The sequence below is a fragment of the Homalodisca vitripennis genome, chromosome 2 (genome assembly GCF_021130785.1).
Source record: "Homalodisca vitripennis isolate AUS2020 chromosome 2, UT_GWSS_2.1, whole genome shotgun sequence".
Classification (NCBI taxonomy): domain Eukaryota; kingdom Metazoa; phylum Arthropoda; class Insecta; order Hemiptera; family Cicadellidae; genus Homalodisca; species Homalodisca vitripennis.
Genome location: NC_060208.1, coordinates 190341686 through 190363530, shown reverse-complemented (window position 1 = coordinate 190363530; position 21845 = coordinate 190341686). Strand labels below are relative to the sequence as shown.

The 21845-nt window shown below is 31.7% G+C and overlaps 1 protein-coding gene across 1 annotated transcript; it reads left to right on the top strand.

Annotated features, from left to right (window-relative positions):
• Window positions 1-1009: 1009 nt before the first annotated feature.
• Window positions 1010-17771, top strand: LOC124355220 (BLOC-1-related complex subunit 8 homolog). The gene is made up of 4 exons (XM_046806246.1): window positions 1010-1333; window positions 7756-7933; window positions 10042-10149; window positions 17473-17771. Exons 1-4 carry the CDS (start codon window positions 1288-1290, stop codon window positions 17624-17626), a joined length of 486 nt encoding a protein of 161 aa, XP_046662202.1. The 5' UTR covers window positions 1010-1287; the 3' UTR covers window positions 17627-17771.
• The last annotated feature ends 4074 nt before the right edge of the window (window positions 17772-21845 follow it).

Here is a 21845-nt window from a genome sequence, read left to right as displayed (position 1 = left end):
TGTTTTAGTGTTAATGAAATAATTACAATATTATTATATTGTAAACAATTACACAACATATTACCTACAATTATAAACTCCTCCTAGCAAAGTTTGTAAATAAACCACCAATTATTTCTTCATCGGTTGAAACCCTTGAATAGTTAACTTCTTTGGATAATCTTTGTGAAAGATCTGCCAGGAAAGATTTTATTAACAAGCACTTTGCGACTTGTCATATCAAGGTAGGCTATGCATCAAAGATCAAAACAAGAAACTAGAAAACCATGCGTTGACATGGAATATTCATGTACTGCAAATTTTCTTTCTGCATCTTCGATGAAAACTCGTTGACCACCTGACCTTCTTAGATATTCAAGGCTTTTCTTGAAACTCTTATCGTGTGTACTCAATTGTGCACGTGATGAGACAATGCGACTGCCACTTCACTTATTTATAGGTCTCTCTGATGTCGAAACGATGTAAAGTTTCGTTTTGAGCTTCTACGTCGCCGACTTTCTTTGGATTCTTCAGAAAAACATGACTCCAGATTCCAGGAGGCAAGTCTGAGACAGCGTGAGATATCAGACGCTGCAATAAAGAGGAAGGTGAACTGGAGCTAAACTCTGCAATCAAACGTAAAATGCTGTTTACAATAAAATAAGTTACAACATATTTAAAAAATTTAATTAAATAATTAGTTTTTTTTTATTTAAAGGTAGATTTTATTTTATACTCAACAATGTATCATTCATATATCGGTATTACATAATTATTATTTGATTCAATCAATATTGAGTAAGCATAATTTACAAATAATTAAATAATAACAAGCAAATTAATATTATTAATATTCTGCAGAATAAATATATTGCAATCTAGTACGCAAGGACTCACGTTATTATTGTAGTTTTATTGTGTTTATTATAATGTAGATGCCACATCGCTTTTTATACGTTTGAAAAAATAGGATTATCCAAAGCCAATTATGATCAGCTGCTGTTCTGCTAGTGCTGCAATGATTCATCCTCAACATTGATGATTGATCATTGGCCAATGTAAGAGCAGCTGAGACCGCAACATGTTAATCTATGTATCTTGCAAACGTCAAAAGTCAAAAATCCAATGACATTATTGTGTTAAATGGTAGTGTGAATGTGAACGACTGTTTTTACATCAAATCCAAACACTGAGCGAATCATATGGATACTTTTTATATGGGATATAGTAAAGCAGCATAAATATCTATCTATATGAAAATTAGTTGAACGTTTTTAGTATAAGTGATTATATTATAGGCAATTTACAATGTCTACTAGTCATGATGCTGAATTAGATGCGAAAGTAAAAAAAGGTAAACGCATAAACCTTTTGCTTTAACCCTAGTGATTTAGTACTATCTATACTGGCAAGCCCTTTATGGTGGGTTTGCAAGGGCTCTTCTAGACTGCTTTAAAATGTACATGCTTTATTTTATTTTATTTCAATGGCAAAACCATAACATATACAAACATTTAGGAGGTGGCTAGATAATTATAAAGCTAAACACTAACATACAATAAACTACAAGTTAAATATTTATGCAACTGTACAGTTATATTTTTGCCAGAGTATTTAGAATTTGAATATTGAACATGAAAAAAAATTAGAACTCTTACGAAAAAAATAATTGTAGTTGTGAACTTAATGACTGGGTGGCAAAAAAAAATTGTATTATTAACCTATTGGTGTTGCCCTCCTACACAAAGTAATATAAGGTTTTAATGGGTGGAAGTGACAAATAACAAAGTTATTGAACATTAAAAGTGGAACTATTTTTCTCACGTGGGGTAATATCTCATTGTTCTATGGGCTTCAAATGGTCTTGTTATGATCGTAAGTCAACCTCTTATTGGTTGCTACTGACGTTAGCTATTACTCCATCTTTGGATACATAAAATAACAATAATGCTGAAATCAGAATTAATTTAGACCTAAGAAGAAAAGCTCATATCAGCCAGACTGCCTCTGGCCATCAGCGCAGGGGACAACAGGACCTTCGGTACTGCCCCGTGCTGACTGGTGACATGAGAACCATCCCTTGTGGTAGTTTTAGCAAAAAATCCAATTCTAAATGGTCTGATCACAAATGCCTCTATCCATTACTACTTTAAATACAAGTTTGAACACGTAACTTGAAAAAAGAAACAAACAAATACAGTAGAGTCCCGTTAATCCGACCTAATTGGGACCGAGCCCTATTCGGATTATGTGATTGTTCGGATTAGCCAGAATTACAGAAAAATACGGTTTTAAACTTGAGATGGGTCTATTTTGTTATAGAATTATCAATATTGTTTATTAAAACATGTTTTCTGACTGTTGCATTGTATTTCTTGACAAATAAACATGTTTGCGAATACTAAGCACATTTACCGTATTTAGTGTGAGAGTTCTATTGTTAAGCAATGTGAGCTTACTGGATATTGTACGGGTCCACGCGTTCAATAGTTGTACGAAACTACGCGTCATCCAATAGACTCTCTTCAATGTGACAGAGGAGAATAACTGAATTTATGTCTTTTAACATTTAATATTGTACTCAATAATAATATCAGTACTGTACGTCCAATTTTTGTTTGATTTCACTTCTTAATACTGTAATTTAACTCATACTTAACCTATAAGTTTCAATTTGGTACTGTATTTTAATTTCATTATTTATGTATTGTACCGTACACAATTTGTCTTAATAAAATACTGTATGTCTATTTAATTAAAGTTTTCTTTGTTTATGTACGAAATGATGCACCCATTTTCATTTTGTATGTAATTAGTTCCTATAACTGTTCATTATCGTTATAAATAATTCCTCCTGGACCTGTTCGGATTAACCGACGTTCGGATTACACGTGTTCGGATTAGCGGGACTCCACTGTATTGTAAATTTACCTAACCATAACTACCTAGTCAATAGTCAATTGTCATTAATCTTTATTACAATTTCTTTGAAAAATGTACTTGCGTCAAAATTTCTACACAGATTGGTCAAGTTGTGTTGGTTTTCTCCTCCATTTCAGGAATTCATCCACGGAGTAGAATGGTCTGTTGATGAGCCATCTGGTTAGGGTTGTTTTTAGCTTATGTCCTTGGAGTCTCTTCATGTTGTCTGGTAGAAGGTTGAACAGCTTTTGGTCTATGTAAGATGATTTCTTTTCAAACTGTGAGGTGTGGTGAAGGGGCAGGTGGAAATCTAATGCATGGCGAGTGTTATATCTATGGATGGTGTGGCCTTGTTGTAGATGTTCCTTGTCAATATACATAATAACTTCTCCGATATATAAACCAACTGTTATTAAAATCTTTTGGCTGGGAAAAAGATTTCTGCAGCTCTCTCTAGGACCCAGTCCTGACACTATTCTCATGGTTTTTTTCTGAAGCAGCAGAATTCGATTAAGGTTTCTTGTTCTCCCCAGACTATGAGCCCATATTTCATGTGCGACTCGAACAGAGCATGGTACTTAACTTTAGTTGTGACTTCATCGCTAATATGCTTGATTCTTTTTAAAACGTACAGGCATGAACCTAGTTTCTTGGAAAGATTCTCAATATGATCATCCCATTGCAAGTTGTTGTCAATTATCATTCCAAGGAACTTGGTATGAGATTCCAATTTTACATCGGGAAGTGCTGGAATTTTGACATTTCTTCTTCCAAAAGCAAGCTGTTTGGTCTTATCAGTGTTAACTACTAAATCATTCTCGTTACAATACTGGTAACCCATGTTCAGTGCAATGTATGAATTGACTGCTAGGTTGTTTGAGGATGATTCAGACACCAACAGTGTTGTTTCATCAGTATACATTAGAGGGGTACAGTGTGTGCCTAGGTATTGTGGCATGTCGTTCGTCAGGAGGATGAACAGGACTGGCCCCAATACAGAGCCCTGTGGTCATCTTTTCGTCCGGCACCCCTGTGCGGTCGCCCAAACGCGCCCTACCCTAACGCCGCTCCTGCCTGTGGTACTCCCCTGCTGATTAGAAGAGGCTTTGATCTTGTTACTTGAGTTATGCCATTTTGTGTGTTTTGTATCTCAACAATTTGACTTCTTCCTTCTAGATAACTCCTCAACCATGCTTTTGTCTGTCTTTTAACTCCAAGTTGTTCGAGTTTATTAAGAATCAGTTTGTATGCCAAGTAATCAAAGGCTTTACTGAAAACCAACATGATACCAGCAACCATATTAACTTCCTCCATGGCGTCCTACCATCCACTTCTAAAATTCATTAGCGTAGACTTTAATAAGCGGCCTACACTTATTATTCGGTTGTTTTTATCAAATGGCTTGATGTTTGTATCCGAAGGATTAATTCGATATTACAATTAATTTATTTAACTTAGCATATAATTTCAACTTATTAGTTATAGTAAGTTTAATATAAACAACAAGAAGTAACTAATATTTTGAGAATTAGAAAATGGTGATGAATATGAGGAATGTATGTGAGATATTTCTCACAAGTGACGAGATTTGTTTAAGTGGCTTCAACATGTTGGGTTGGCTCCTGATAACACATAGGGAGAATTTTTTTCTCCATTTCACAAAAGCGGTTACTTATTGATATCAATCAGTGCAAGTTATAATTATTGTAAGGTTTCTTTGATATCTAAGACTAGGTCATACTTGATTTTGTTGTTTTGTAATGTTAGAGTTAAACTTATGTTTTTAAAATTGTAATGTACGAGAGTCTTCTTGTTACGGTAATTTATTATAACTCTTATTGTGTACGATTTTTACATATCGAAGTTGGATAATATATTGAATTGTTCAATAAAAACAACCGAATAACGAGTGTAGGCCGCTTATTAGTCTATCCATTTATTATTTGCAATTTTCATACAGTAAAACCTTATATTCTTTTGTTTAGTAGAATGATACAAATAGCTGTTATTGCTATTTGATTTTTATCAACAAAATTCATTACGGGTAACTGATAGATAAATTGTAATCAACATTTAAATTCAATAGGAATTCACACTTTTAGTATATGGTACCTCTCATTATACAGAAAGTGTTTGATAAAAAAGTGGTAGACAACTGTGAAAACACTAAGGCAATGGTAGGAGAACACAATGACTTATTAAATGCAAAAAAACGTCATGAAAATTAGTATTTCTAGTGCTGTTTCTGAACCATCAAAGATAAAACCAAATTTTAGATAAAAAATGTTTAGTTTTTAAGAGAGTTATTGATGAGTTTAATGAAAGTCAATACCTTGATGTTTGAATTTTTACATTTAAAAGTTTGAAATATCTCAAATTTGAACTATTTAAAAAAATTGGAAATGTGCTGAAAAGTGACAATTGTAACATATTTGTAGAAAGAGTAATTATTTGGTAATCTTGAATAAAAATTTGGATCTGCTAACATTTTTAACAAGGTAACAGTAAAAATAAAAACTGAAACCGTACAACTTTGACATCTTGGACCACTCTGTATATAAAAAGGAAATAAATTAAACACTATTTAATCTAAATTATCAGTGGATAGAGGTACTTTTAAAGTAGATATGGCTCAACCTATCTTTACATTTGAAAATCTTTCACAAATGGTCCTTACACCCCCTCTCCTAATGTGCCATTTTGAGTTATTTCTGGATGTAAAAATTATTTTCCAAATTCTTTGGGGTCAAAATATGAGGGTTTTCGTTAAAACAAAGAAGGAAGTTATCTCAGTTCAGCAGCTTTATATTACGGACGGGGATCTGTTCCACCCCATATAAGTCATTTTTAGCCTTCTCACAACTTCGTGGCGGGTGCTTTACGACTAATTACTAACAGGGTGGCGCAAAAGTCAGTGGACAGTTGGTTAAAACAAGACTAGATTTATTTGAAATTATTTTTTATTACAAACAATACTTACAATTATTTTTTATATTCAAATTGTTTTCCGTCTTCATTTATACATCTTTGAAGTCTTTCTGGAATGCTGTTACATACTCTACGGCATAGTGTGGGATCATTGTCCAAATCATAAAATGCGTCATGTATGTAGTCTTTCAGTTCGTTAATAGTATGAGGCTTTCGAGAATAAACAGAGTCCTTGACTACTCCCCATAGGAAAAAACCCATTGGTGTGATATCTGGTGAACGTGGGGGCATGTCAATATCTGCCCTTTGACCAATAATCTTTCTTTGGAAACGTTTGTTTAAATAATCGCGAACGGCAGTGGCGTAATGTGGTGGAGCACCATTGTGTCAGCTTTAAACACGTGTCACAGATGAACTCACTAGTTCGATTGTTGTGTGTTTTGTTGCATTGTATTGCCAACCTAAAAAGGCATAATTACCAACATTTAGTAATACCAATGTACCAACATCATGGACGAAAACTATTGTACTACGTCTTGCTGTTATTTTTTTCTTCTTTTAACCAACTGTCCAGTGACTTTTGCGCCACCCTGTATAAGTTTCTAAAGTCATAATGAGGTTTATTAGAAATTTCATAACCATTTAGAGATAGTTCAGTTCATTTTGAACATGGTAATATCTTTTTTGTGTAGGTTATAATAATAATAATAATAATATTTTATTGCCATACAAAATTTTTACATTCATCGACAAAGTCAAAGTACAGCCAGTAGCCAAGTCAAACTTAGTTTACTAATCAAAATGTTAGTGTATATAAACTAATTTACCATAAACTATTATCATAAACTATTACAAAATAAAAAATTACATAAAGTATTTTTGGTTAAAAACCAATACAAGGTACAGCAAAAAATTCTTCAATTGAATAAAAAGGATTGGCTAGAAGCCAACTATAGAGCCTATTACAAAAAACATTTCTTGAATATTTATTTACTAACTGAGACAACTTATTATAAATTTTCAATGATAAAACCTGGTGACTATTAACTGATTTATCTAGCCTACAGAAATTAATTGTAGTAAGCCTACTTGCCTTACTCCTCGTATTATAATTGTGACTGGCATACTTTATAGTACTAGGGTTGCGAAAGGTATACAAAACCAAGTCATACACAAACAAATTAATAATAGTTTGAATTTTTGACTTAATAAATAATGGTCTACAATGTTCTAAAAAATTGGCACCACAAATGATTCTGATAACTTTTTTTTGCAAAATTAATATTTCATTTATCCTGCTGCAGTTTCCGTACAATATTAAACCGTACCTAAGAATTGACTGAAAGTAAGAAAAATACGCGGATCTAATATAATTTTGTTCAATACGGCTAGTAAGCCTTTTCATTAAGAAGATAACCCTAGACAATTTTGAGCTAATATAATCAATGTGAGGTCCCCAAGATAGATTTTTATCAATTTGTACTCCCAAAAACTTTACTTGATTAGAAAATTGATCAAAATTGGTATTAATATTAATATCAAAAGGTCTTAAAGTAAAAATTATGTTTTGGGTTTTTTCTTCATTCAAAAGAAAACCGTTTGCCTTAAACCAACCCGATGCCCTATCTAAAGCACTTTGTGCCAAGACATTAAGAGTATCGATATTTGAATTGATGTTAACAAATGTTGTATCGTCTGCATACAGGATTGTTTTACAATTTATAAAAGCTGGTAGGTCATTAATAGAAATTAAAAAGAGCAAAGGACCTAAAACCGATCCCGTGACCTATAGCCTCGTTCACGTCAAAGAAGTGGAGATAACATTATCACTCAAAATGACAGTATGCTATGTGTGAAATAATTATACTCAATAAACAATCAGAGATGGTTACGTTACCTATTAGCAAATTGCATTATTTGTTGTAGCTACGGAGCGCATCTCGGAAAACATGCACATCGTAGCCAATGAGCCTTCCTTGGCATTCTACAGGCTGCAGGAGCATGTACGCAAGGCTCTACCACCGATGGTGGATAAGCGAGTTGACGTCACCAAGGTGCACCAGCAACTACAGGGTCGCTGCTATGATGCTGAGTATGCTGTCAGGTAATTAAGCTCATATAAAAACTGTGATGATAGTTGTAAAATCCATTTCTTAAAACTCAAGAACATGTCTATGCAAAATTTGTCCACAAATTAACACAACTGGATTAAAATGATTATTTTTAAATCAAATGTGTTCTAAATGCAGCTATTTATTATAAAATCAGAATTGTTCTTAACTATTTGTATAGTTATCAACCCGAATGATACCAATCTTGACGAATTACATGTTTTTGTGAAGATTTTTGTTTTACAATTAATTGTTAGTTGAAACTGTCAATAATGTATAGCATTGAAAACAAAACTCTATAAACGCAACTGCCTACTGCTGATTTATTATTTGATTAGATTTAAATTAACCACACTAGTCTTAGCAAACACTGTTTGGTTAATTTTGTATGCAACTGTTTTACTTGATAGCCCAGAAACAATTATAGGGTACCTATTTTTTAATCAGTTAACACTTGAAAGAAATCAGTTTTATCCCCTTTATTGAATTTTCTTTGCAAAAAATACTTTGTTTTATATATATATATATATATAAATATTTATATATTTCTACAGAGTGGCTAACCACCCAGGAAACCAGGAATAGGCCAGGAATGAATCGGGAAAATCTCAGAAACAGTTTTTCTGTCTCCAAAAACTTATGAAATAAAGAAATAATGTAACAGTGTAACAGGTCCTTGAATCAGGATTTGATTAGTTCCAAATATCATATTTTACACAACATGCACCATGAAACTGAGAATGAAATCTACAACGTAATGTAAGCCAAAAGACATTGAAACCTTGCCTTAAATGATATAATAACCAGTTTGCAGATGGCTGGCCAAATATCCCCCACACATTTTTCGCAGTGGACAACGGCTGGTGGAAATCCCATAATTTCTCCAATCAACTAAACGTCTAAACGACTTCCTTGTTTTTTACTTGTGTTGTTGACAATTACAAAAATAATATGCCAGATTTAGCTCTTAAACTACAAAGAACACATAATCCATATATTGTTTTCATACAAGTATTTAATGCAAATTTTTGGTAAACCTGTATAATTTTATATTTTATAATTTAAACATGTTCTAATCCAAATGTTATGATAGAATGATCACACAACAAACAAAGATGGAACTTAATACACTGTGAATGATAATATTTTAAGCAAATATACAACTCATTGATGTATGAATGATAGTGTTATGAAACAAATATTTGACTTGATGAAACAGGAACCTCACAAACACAATATATTGTATAGAAGTGACTAAAATTAAGTTCTTGTCAAGTATATCTTTTAACATTACTAATAAATACTAATTTTAAATTTATAATTCGATCTATCTTTTCATCACACTTTCAGTTTATGCCTTTTGTACACTATTGTTTACTTAATATTATATTTACCTGCCATGTGCTGCAACCTGTGGCCGTTATGAACATCCTATCTTCATTGATTTTGCCACTAGACATAACATCTCTCATTGTTGCACACTTGGTGTAGAAATAAAAATACATTGCTATAAATAAATTGTAATCATTAGACTATTTTTTTCACTTTCTTAGTTAGAAGTCCAATCTAAATTGAGTAATTTTATATAAAGAATAAATTAGAATTGTGAGCATTTTATCTATCCTGAATTGGTGTAAATGTAATCGAACAGTTTTTTATTAATTGAAAACTACATAAATAATAATAGCTAACTCATACATAATTTCATCCTAGTATTAAGTTAGTAAGACACACGACTTCACCTAACAACACCATTAGTACTGATGCTATGTTGGTATCAAACTACTTTTTATTTAAATGCAAGTAGGCTAACTGAATTTAGTTCAACTTGATTGTATTCAGCTTTTGTAAAGCTAAATGAATAAAACTCACAAAACATATTTTGGGAAAAGGAGTTTTACACCTCTTGGCTTGGCTTCAATGTGTTATATTCTTCTAAATTAATCTAATAGTAGTAAAGGATCATTAATTCTACCAGTACCGATGTAAATGAATATTTTATATTTACATACCTCTGTTGATTAAACTAATCTGTTAATGAAGTCAATTTTAAAATTTGCCAGTCATATGCACCTGTAATACTTTTTGCCTTGTTTTTCAGTGCTATTAAATCAATGGAAAATGCAGATACAACGTTTCTGAATATTCAAGAACTGTTGAAAACTGCAATATTTTTAAAACAACAAATCAAGTATGAGGAGTCAAGAAGGTGAGTGTAAAATGTCTTAAGTGATTTTTATATGCATTTAGATTATTAGTTATACATTTTAAATTTTTAGCAGTGTTTAATTGGAGTTGTAATAGTATTTTTTTTTGTTTTTTTTTTTTTTCAAGAAAATACCCCACATAAAAATATATGTGCTGATAACATCTATCTTATCCAATTAATTATTTAATACTTTATTCTATGTTAAATATCTATTGCATCTATCTAAAGATCTAGGGTGTCCCAAAATATAGACAGCTTTATGTATTATAATTAACACTAAATGTAGCCTACTCTGATGAATATATAATATGAGTTGATTGAAATGTAACAGTTCCTGTTTAATAAATGTTGACTGAAGTTGGCTCTTCAAAGCTGGGCCGAAATATTAAAAACATTCAATAGTTGTGGCTAATGTTTCAATGTAGTGATAAGTGGAAAACTCAGTGGAAAATGTTAGTTTGACACCAGCTGCATAAGCCTGAGAACTAAGAACATTTAAATATATGTCAGGTGATTCCCTAGATAAAATTGTTCAATTATACAAAAATATTACAAATACATTTGTAAATATCATACAAAATTAACAGCCATTAATTATATATTTTCTTTGGAACTATCCATAACCTGGTCTAAATAAATGTATCTAACAAGAAACTGAATACAGTTACGTAGAATATAGGAAACTAAAAATTGTTTTCTCTGTGTTTATTTCTCGTCCATTATTTTGAAAAACCATTTATTACTCTTATCAAGTAGAATTTCACTTTTTTTTCAATCTTGAGCATTCATTGCATCATATTAACTTAATTATATTGTTACAAAATTTATTATTTTTTTTTAGTTTAGAGGTTGTTATTATTTACTATTACCCTCCCTATACGCATTCCTGATTCCTGTACTAATGTGCACATGAAAACTTAATAAGCATACTAAAATGGGAAGTCAAAAGAAGAGTTGGAGGTGAAATTTTTTTTTTATATATAATCTCAAGTAAAATAGTATAGAGTTTATTTATAAGGATATTTAGCTGAAAATAATTTAATGGTTGCTATTTGGCTGCCATTTTTGTTGGAGTCAGCAAAAGTGTTTTCATTATTCTTAACCCAACAATAATTATTCTATAATACCAGTCTACACCTCCCTATAAAGTAGCTTTTACTTTACCCAACATGTGTATTATGTAAGATTAAAGTTCAGTTGTTTTGGTCAAAGTTTACTCTTACTCAATAAAAAACCATGGTTTTCTTGTTTTTTTTTTTTTTTAAGTAACAGTATTAAAATGATAAAACTATTATTTATCAACAACACACCATGTTTCAACACATTTATTCACTTTTCATGAACTATTATCAACTGCTGATGTGTTATTGGTAACATTCGTCAGTTGTTAGAAACATATACCAGCTAATAATAATTTAAAAAAACAAAAAACAGTTTTTATAAAACATTATTCATTGTTGCTGTATATCTCATTTAATAAAACCCTGTAGCCTAACTGGCAAATTACTAGTAACCAGTTGTTTTATGATGTTTCTGAAATGGCAAGGGAAAAGTTTCTACTTGTTTTTGCCATTGTCTTTTAATAAAAAGTTTGCTATCAAACATTACATTTAAATATATAACTATGCTGAATTAGTTTTCACAGTTAAATAGCATGTGTATGAGCAATATCTATGCCACAAACATATACAAATTTTAGATTTCCACTACTACTTATCTGCATCAAGAGAACTTAGGAATAAGTAGGGACTAGGGAATAAAGGAGTTTTACTGACTCATTTTGTTGCGGAAAATGTTATTTGACTAAGATGTGAGCTAAATCACTGTGTGACATTTTTCTACTGAAAACACGTGTTTGAAACATCTCTATTTTTTGTTCTGCAGGGAAAGTACAAATTTCTTTGTAAACATTATTTACAGTGTTTCACAGATAGCAAATGATTAGTCACTACTTTTTCTTTTCTTGTGGAGTTACATATACAAAAGTTTTAGTGTGATTGTAATAAATTAAAACTTGCTAGATAGTGATATAAGTTTGTTCTAGAATTGATTGTGTGTGTGTTTTTTTATTTACAACATTGTGATTGCAGCCAATTAAGGCAGTACAAAAATTGAATTCTTTTCCAGAATGTTTTGTTATAAACTGGATTGTATTTTTATTATTTTGTATAAACCTATTTGTTATGTTTTGACCTTTCTTTCCTTTTTTCTTCATAAAAATTGTTTGTATTTTTTGAAAGGCTTTACTTTTGAAACTTAATTTTTACTTTTATTTTCTTTATTTGTATTGAAAAAATAGTAAATTCGAAATTAAACAAATTAAATCGAACTAACTATAAATATTCTTTATAATACGCTGAAAAAGCCAATATAAAATAATGTATAGGTACTTTACTCTAATAATTAACATTGTATAGAAGTTTTAAATGCTGACAAATAGCAAAAAAGTGCCTGCCAGATCCAGGGTTAACTATCAACTTGGCTGTCTTTTCAAAACAGTTAATCGGTTTTACAGTGTTAATTAAGACAGAATTTTTTAGACATTTGCAATTGAATTTTGAACAGAACCACTGAAAAGAGTAAGATTGTAAGAATTTGTGACAAGTATGACATGCATTGTGCAAGTATTGACTCAAGTATTGGACATGGTATGGGCGAAGAACAACCCTCTCTATATATACATAATTGAAATGTCATGTGGGAACTACAGGATTTTACATAATGCTCCAAAAAAATCGTTCAGACAATAATTTTTTTGACAAATTCAGACAGCTCCCTGTAACTTTTGGCTTTTTACAAAATAATAGACTTTGTCAAAAGAAACTCATTTTAGAAAATATTAAAATGCACCAAGAGACTTTTCCTTCTTGCTATTCTAAAAGATGAGTATAGTGTTTCTGAAAATAGAAGTAACTTGTAAAGAAAATAATTGTTTTAATTCTATAGCATGCATTTAAGAGCATAGTATTGAATTGATTTAATCAATAATATTTGTAAATAACTGACGTATTATTTAGTACGTCTATGAGTTAAAAAAATGTTTATGCTAAATGTTCTTATGAGAAAGTAAATAATGTTTTAGGAATTTCAGGAATGAAGATTAATTTTGTATTGAAAACAATATTTTGGTTAAAAAATTGTCAATATTTCAGTAAATGTTGAAAGCCAGAGTACCATCAAATTTTTACAATATTATTAATGATTCAAATATTTATTTTGGTAACTTTCCAATCTTCCTTTCAACTGGAGTTGCCTGATGTATTCCGTAGTTCCGGATATTTCAGTAAGTCATTGTACCAGTTTTATTTAAGGTCCACATATGCCAAACTGCCCATTTTATAATTACTTAATATTTTTATGTTAAGTTGTTAATAATGAATTGAATATTTTTGTGTTGAAATATTTTACAATCAGTAAACAGATTTTTCGATTAGACAGATACAGTAAAGTCATGCTAATCCAGAATAATAAAAATTGAAACCTGTTAGGAAGTTTCAGGTTTGTTACTGAGTGGTAGAAAGAATTATCGGTTGGGTTAACATTTATTCCTAGAACGATGAGACCTCATACGATTCTCAATATTTGGTGATAAGGAGGAAAAATGTTTGAGATGGAAGTAGACACTAGAAGTAACAATGGCTGTTTTCTCAATTTAAAATTTTTGTCGTCATCTCAGCTGATATTTTTAAAGCTTTGTAACATAGAAGAAATAACAAATGATTCTTCTCAAAGCTACTGTATATTGAAATTTCACTAAATCAAAATTAATTCTCAAAATAATTGACAAGTTTTATGTCAATTTTTTTATTGTTGTAAACCACTTGGGAATCGTTAACCAGTTTTCCTATATCTAGTTATTTAGCTAGATTACAATTAAAATTAATGTTCCAAATACTAGAATTTTGCTTTTTTATAATTTTAAGATTGAATTTCATCAGTTTGCAGATAAAAAGTTTATTTTTAATTTATTTTTGTGTGCAATATTTTTTCTTTGAAGAACATTGGATTAACTTCATTTGAACTTGTGATTCTATTTAATGTATCATTATATGATTATAACTGTGGTAATTGATATTAGTGATTACCATCTGATTATACAGATAAAGTACATTGTAAAAGATTAGTATTCCAAATTTTCATTACCGCTGTTTCAAGGTATAAATTTTATTGTATTGTACAATTAGCACTTGTTCTACAAATTTAATTTAAATCCGTGCATTTCCTTTTATTTCTTCATGCCGTTTGAGTTGATTTTCTTTAGCGTGAATGCATTATGATTTTTTTACAGTAGTAATGTTATGTTTTTTGTTTTGTAGGTTAGCTTTGCCTTCATGAATTGAAGTTTAATAATTTCATGCTTCCTTTGGATATGAAACACAGTAAGTATGTTTGACTGACGGCTGAGTGCATGGCTTCACACACAGCTTTGTCACTCACATTCAACCATTTTACTGTCAAAATTCTAACAGAAAGTGTCATTTATATCAGTTTTTACCATCTTAGTCCTGCATTATGTTTTAAGATTAAGTTATAAAGAGGATTTTATAGTAGTACCCTCTGTTTAATATATCGTGTAAAAGTTTTGATGTGAAACTATGGTTTGAAAATAAACTATATTTACGTATTAAAATATTGCCTTTAATTTTGATTGGTTAAAAAACTTAAATCCTAGAAAAAGCTGGATAAATAATGTAGATTTAATGTGGCGTCACAGTATTTGGAATTCTTTTAAGAATTGTCATCTATTTTGGTTTGACTTTTTTCTCCCTGTTAAAGGAATAATGAATTAGCATTTTAAAAACAAAGCATTAAGTTTCACAAGCAGTGTGCTAATAAATAAATTTATGCATATTTTTAATTTAAAATAAACATTGCATGTCATTTAATATATAGAATGTTTTAAACATTATATGCTAGACTAACGCCATTTAAATTTTAAAGTGTATTATGTTGAACTTCAAAACAGCCACTCGTGTACTATTTATTTATTATACTCTTTAAGAATCAAGCGGTAACATCAGTTTTCAGGGATCAAATTATAAGAATGTATTACTGCTTTGACTTAATTTCAAGTTCATATATTTGGAATCATTACATGGCAGTCTACTCATTCTAACAATGAGACTTACATTTAGTTATAGCCATCATTAGAGTATTTGTAACTAGCAGAACAGCTGCATGTATAGTCAAATATTTGTTAGGGTTAGTTAACTTAGTTAAACAATAATTTATTTTTAAATGCTTTTGTATTGTATTAAGAATTAATGCTGTTAGCATTATGTCTGTAAATTAGTTATGAGTTGTCTCCTTAAGTTACACTAAACGAACAAATAGATACAAATTTTAGTTGTTGGAGAGAGTGCTTCTTGCTTTATTTACAATCAAAGAGTGTGTAAAATATTAACTCTAGGTACGCAGCTAACATTTTCTCACTGTCACGCTTTCTGCAGTCTTTACAAAGTAATCTTTAAGATAACACTGTTAATTCCAAATTATTTCATTTTTTACCTGTATTGCTTTCAAAAGGATAAATTGCTATAATGATGGTGGCCACCTGACCAGGGATCTTCTTGTAGAACCGGGACAATTTCAAAATCAATCTTTTCGTCTAATAATTTATAAATTCATGAAATAAGTTGACAGCTCCTTTAATCAGGGGACCTGATTACTCTAAACATTGTATTTTATGCGTTGCAGTCTGTGAAACTGTGAATGAAGATTGACATATGTTCATGAGCCCCGTCTGACACCGGTTAATCCAAGGTTTCCTCCACTAATGTAGAGGAATTTATCTTGGTTAGTTCTACCCTTTTGTCGCAACAAGCCCCTCCCCCTCCCAAACACGTCACAATACATAGGACAATTAAAGTTAGCCAGCCAATTGTCCTTGGTCTCGACCACTAAACGAGTGACACACTGTAAGTGGTGGAGCGGCAGAGAGATAATGGCCCTGATACAAACTATGATTTTGTGTTTAAGTTTTATTCAGTCACTGAAATCGGGTCTCCAGACGAAGTTGTCCAATTTTTATTCTAAAGTTGTGTTTGCGTGTTAAATGAAATAACATGTAACCTTTTTAATTAAAAGATACATTATCAATTCAAACTTTAAAGGTGAATAATTTTATTTCACCATCCAACTGAAGATGAAAGTATGTCGTGTAATCTAACACAACGCTGGCCTGCTGAGAAAGTAACTCGAGATATGAGAAGTTCAAGAATTACTGTATTGACTACATCAACAGCTGTATTATTATGTATAATATATAGAACTACAGGTGAGGAAGTAGAAATAATCTTATTGCACCACACCTACACAATAACTACTGCATATAATAACTACACCACAAGATTTATTACATATAGCACATCGACATAAGCCCCTTATAATTAATTTAACTTTGAATGAATCCACAACAAGAGACATTCTTACTAATTTTAACTGAACATTAAAATGTCACACTACATCCAAAACACTATCATTTCGAACCACGACGTAACAACTCAATAAACCTTGCAGAAGTTATCCTCCACATTTACTACAATTTTGATCTTCATCAAATTACCTAAAAAATTGAGAACAAATATTCAACTAGGCCTACAACTGATCTACAAGCTAAAACACATTTTTTTAGTTTTTTTTTTTTTGTAAAACTTATTTAGAAGCTTCAGTAACAAAATAACATGATTTATAAATAATATTTTAATGGAAGTTCGCATTTTCTATCTCTATATTTGTCAACGCCAGCATGTCTACTGGTTCTATGCACGGGTGTGACTGCACGACGCTAATCAAACGATCGCTAATTTTCATTTTATCTATACTTCATATTTTGTGTACTCGTACATAAATAAATTGTCTATAAATATATATTCATAAATTTTTACATAAATGGAATATATTCTAGAACCTCATTTATAACCTATCACTTATATTATTTAAAAGGAGAAGGTAGAAGATATGACTTGTAGTTTTAAAATATACTCATTACCCTGAATCTTTGCAGATTTTTTAAAAATAGTATGGTATTCTTAGGTTTGTCATCTTAAAAGGTCAAACAAGTTTAGTTGACAGTATTTAATTTATTTGTTGGTTCTACTGAACTGACCTTGTGTACTCGCAAAATTTTTAATTAATTGCATCCAAATCAAGTAAATGTTGTTACCCTTTAAACTCAGCCTCTTGCTTTTTTTCAGGTAAATGAGTTGAACTGGAAACGTGGAGTGTACCAGACAACTGCCAGAATTACTCATTGAAGAATTTGATATATTTTATATTTCACTATTCCAAAAGACTGGTTGTGTAAAGTATAACGGTTTGCAGGGGTAAGAAGGAGAGCTCGTCTGTCTACAAGAGACTCTCCGCCCACATCACGCTAGATCTGCCTGACCTGCCAGAATTGTCCGATGCATTGCGTGAAACTGCCAGCCGAGTAGAATCCATGATGCGTCACACTACAGACAACGCCCAACACTAATATTTTGCATCCACCTCTCTCATGTCACTGCTTTGTTAAGTGTACTTGTTTATTTTGTAATAGAAATTATATTTTAAATGTGTGCTGCTCAAATTTTGTAAATGATTATATCTTCTGAAAAATTAAAATTACTGTCTGTTTATCATGTTGGCATAAATTATTTTAATACCTCAACGATATATATGTGTGTGTATGTATAAACATTAAGTAGACTTCTTAATATGATTTTACTTTAATATTTTGGCATTCGCCTCTCAAAAAGGATTAACAAAAAATACTTAAATAGTACATCAAACAAACAAAATTAACATAAATAAATAAACAACAATTTTTGAACATGTGATTAACAGCTAAGAAAATTATCATGAACAGAGAAAGATAAATGGAATAAAAAAATTAATACATAATGAATACAATAATTTATCAAATCGTCTTTTATTCAGACCAAAGGGTACTTAGATTTTAATATTAACTGATGTGCCTGTTCTAAATTTTCTAAGTAAATTTTGTTTAATCCATCGGGTAATTTGCAAATACCTTTCAGTGTTCAAAATTTTGTTGATGGCCTAATGCGTGTTGGGAAACCAATTTTTCATCCTGTTTTTTAGACAAACAACGATGATTATTCATTCTTATGTGCAATGGGTTTGTTGTCAATCCAACATAATTTTTACATGTTAACTGATAAATTACATTTTTACTTTTACAATCAATTTCTTCTCTAATAGGATAAGTTTTAATTGTTTTACTACTATACTTTCAGTATTATTACTCCTGGAGCAGACAGACCAAAATATCATATTAAAACTTTTGTAACCCCATAATTATCCGAATAGTCGTCATTTTGATTTTCCACTTAAGTATTTTTAATTTAAGAATGGCTTATTGTAATGAGTTGGAATTGGTTTGTATCTGTATAACCTAAAGACCTGATTATAGAAAAAAATCAATTTTTTAGAAGCTTTACTTTCATAATGGCGGTTTCCTAAAAACTTAAATATCTTAAAAATTCCATATCATAAAATCTCAATTATTACATTTTATTTAGACAATTTAATTACAAATTCAATCTGGGACACCCTGTATTATATTATGAATGGTAATATTAAACATAGGATTACCTGTAAAAATGTACTTTAGTCTGGTAAAAGTGGTGGCTGTTCAGTTTCTAATTACTAGATATTGATAAAGTCATATTATTTTATAAGTTAAAGATAAAGTGGAAGATAGTGAACCTAATTGTTGTGATACTGGTGAGTTTTATAGTATTCAATTGAAGCCAAGAGAGTACAGTATTTGTTAGACTTAGGGTAATGTAAGGTAATTTTTTCTTAGGCTTACATCGCTCTTATGAGAGATTATAGACAATATTCTTTATTGACATGATCTTGGAGAACAGTACATTGCATCAGTTTGATAATATAATAAAATACATTTATTTATTACAGTGAGTATCTATTATGTGGGTTGGTGTATTCTTTTTTTGGTGTAGAAGGGTCTTGCATGCAGCTACTGTGTCAGTATCCTCTTGAAGTGCTGTGGAGGCTTTTTACGCATGTATACTGGAAGGTGGTTGAAGTAAAATTCTTCTTTGTAGGATTGGGTTTTTCAAAAAAGAATTAAATGATGATGTGGTAGGGTGAAATTAGAGGCATTGGAGGTGTTGTGGGTATGGTGTATTTGTGTATTGTAGTATCATCAGTTAAAATTGAATCAAAATCTTGAATTTTTAATTCTTCTGTATAATTAAGGTTTTTAATACTATCGATAAATACATAAAGAAATATTCCTTTATCTGAAAGAATTTTAAAGAGCTTATCTTTATCATTTGGTTGTACTTCTAATATTTGATTCAAAATACCAATTTTTATAAAATTATTAGTATATTTAAAATTGTTGCGTTTCAAATTATTTGCTGACTTTCTATAGATGTAGCCATAAATCTAAATGTACCTTATAACTCAAGAACATTTTTTAGAGTTTCGCCAAAAAAGAGAGAGGAAACTAAAAAGCACCCAAAAGACGCTAATTTATCGAAACACAAAACTCAAAGGCCGAGCTGTATAAAAATACTGCACCAAAATGTGGATAGATTAGCTAATAAAATTGATAAAGTAAAGAGGCTCCAGATGTAGTTGTTTTAACAGAGCATGGACTGAAAGACGATGAACTAAAAAACACAGTATTAGACGGATACAAACTGATAACCAGCTTCTGCAGAAGAAACCACTTAAAAGGTGGAGTCACAATCTATGCCCAAAACGATGTTGAACCCCATATTGAGAGTACGAGTACACACTTACTCAGCACAGAACTAATATGTGAGCTCTCAATGGTCAAGATAAAGACCAAACACAAAGATGTCTGTATCTTGGGAATCTACCCTAAAGCCAACCTTGAAGATTCTCTTAAAATACTATCAGAAGGCCTAGACGAGATTACACTCTGGAACAGCGAGATCATTATTGTTGGAGACATCAACGTTGACAACCTTGAAAAAGCATCAAACCCCAATAAAACTAAGCTAAACGAATACCTGGCAAACTACAACATACAAAGACTAGATATAGGAACCACAAGGAAAACTTCAACATCCGAAACCTCTATCGACTGTGTTTGCACAAATATTGACCAAAAAGACATCCAGGTCAATATTCTAAATACAGGAATATCCGATCACAAAGCCCAATTATGTGTTGCCACCATCGCTCTTGAAAAACCAAAGCCAACTATGGTGTACAAAAGACTTTTTACAGACCGAAAACTGGAAGACCTAAAATTGCTACTTAAGGAACGGAGGTGGTATGAGATATACTCGGCAAGCAGTATAAACACATCCTACAATACCTTTCTTAACATCCTCACCACAAACATGAACACTGCATGTCCTGTCACGAAAAGAAAAAATAACGGAATGAAGAAGCATAAGTACAAGTGGGACAATGAAGTCAATGCCCTCAAAAGAAGTTTCATAGCAGAGCAGGAAAACTATCTTACATCAGGCCAAAAAATGCACAAACAACGAATGGTTGAGAAGAAAAGAGATTACGATCTGAAGATAAAACAAATTAGAAAGGAAGCAACAGCATACAGAGTAGAACACGCTGACAACAAGAGCAAGGAACTATGGAGGATAGTCAACAGCGAAAGATGCACCGGGAATCACAGAACCCCAGCAATTTCAATACTCAATACCAATGGAAAGATTGCTCCCCAACATCATTGCTCATGAATTCAACACATTCTTTGTTAATATAGCTGCCACAACCTTGGCCAAAGCAGGGCAGACAGGCACTGAAAGGAGAACTGTCAACCATATACACGACGTAGGCGACCTGGTACTCTACCCAACAAACGAAGAGGAAATCAGGAATATCATCCTGTCCATGAAGCCAAAGTTATCATATGGATATGACGAGGACTCCAACAAATTACTTCGTCACTGCATGGAAGAACTTATACCCCCACTTGTACATATTGTAAATGGGTCATTCAGAGAAAGCACATTCCCAAAAAGGCTGAAGATCAGCAAAGTGTACCCGAAACTACAGAAAGGAGACACCACTCAACTAAACAATTATCGACCCATCTCTCTTGTGCCTACTTTTCCAAAGTTCTGGAAAAAGTAGCCTTAGCCAGACTAATAAAGCATGTCGAGAGGTATGGGCTACTAACTACAGCGCAGCATGGGTTCACCAAATGTCGATCCACTAATACAGCAATCATAGACCTTGTGGAGACAATGATTGATCACATCGAGGAAGGAAACACTGCCACAGGAATATTTTTAGATCTAAGCAAAGCCTTCGATTGCCTAAGCCATAGCCTCATACTAGAAAAGCTAAAGTCAATAGGTGTTAGGGGAACTGCTGCCAACTGGTTCTCCAGCTATCTCAGTGACAGGTCCCAAATGGTAGAAGTCCAACACAAACTAAACACCAAGATCACAACAGTCAGGTCCAAGCCTCTGCCTATCAAGAGTGGAGTACCGCAGGGCTCAGTACTGGAGCCAGTACTCTATACTCTTCGTGAACGACATGCCCTCCCAACTTGAAGAGTTCAGCAAAGTTCACATGTACGCAGACGATACCATCCTCACTCTTGGGGCGAAGACACCGGACAACCTTGACATACAATCCTTCATAGCATACAATATGGCCGTACAATACTGTCAACAGAACGACTTAGTCGTCAACAAAGGAAAATCTCAACAGATGGT

Excerpts from the sequence above, each read along its gene's own strand:
- LOC124355220 (XM_046806246.1), top strand. The coding sequence starts at position 1,288 with ATGTCTACTAGTCATGATGCTGAATTAGATGCGAAAGTAAAAAAAG. Across the intron at positions 7,934-10,041 it reads GATGCTGAGTATGCTGTCAG|TGCTATTAAATCAATGGAAA; the intron begins GTAATTAAGCTC and ends CTTGTTTTTCAG. Across the intron at positions 10,150-17,472 it reads AAGTATGAGGAGTCAAGAAG|GGGTAAGAAGGAGAGCTCGT; the intron begins GTGAGTGTAAAA and ends AACGGTTTGCAG.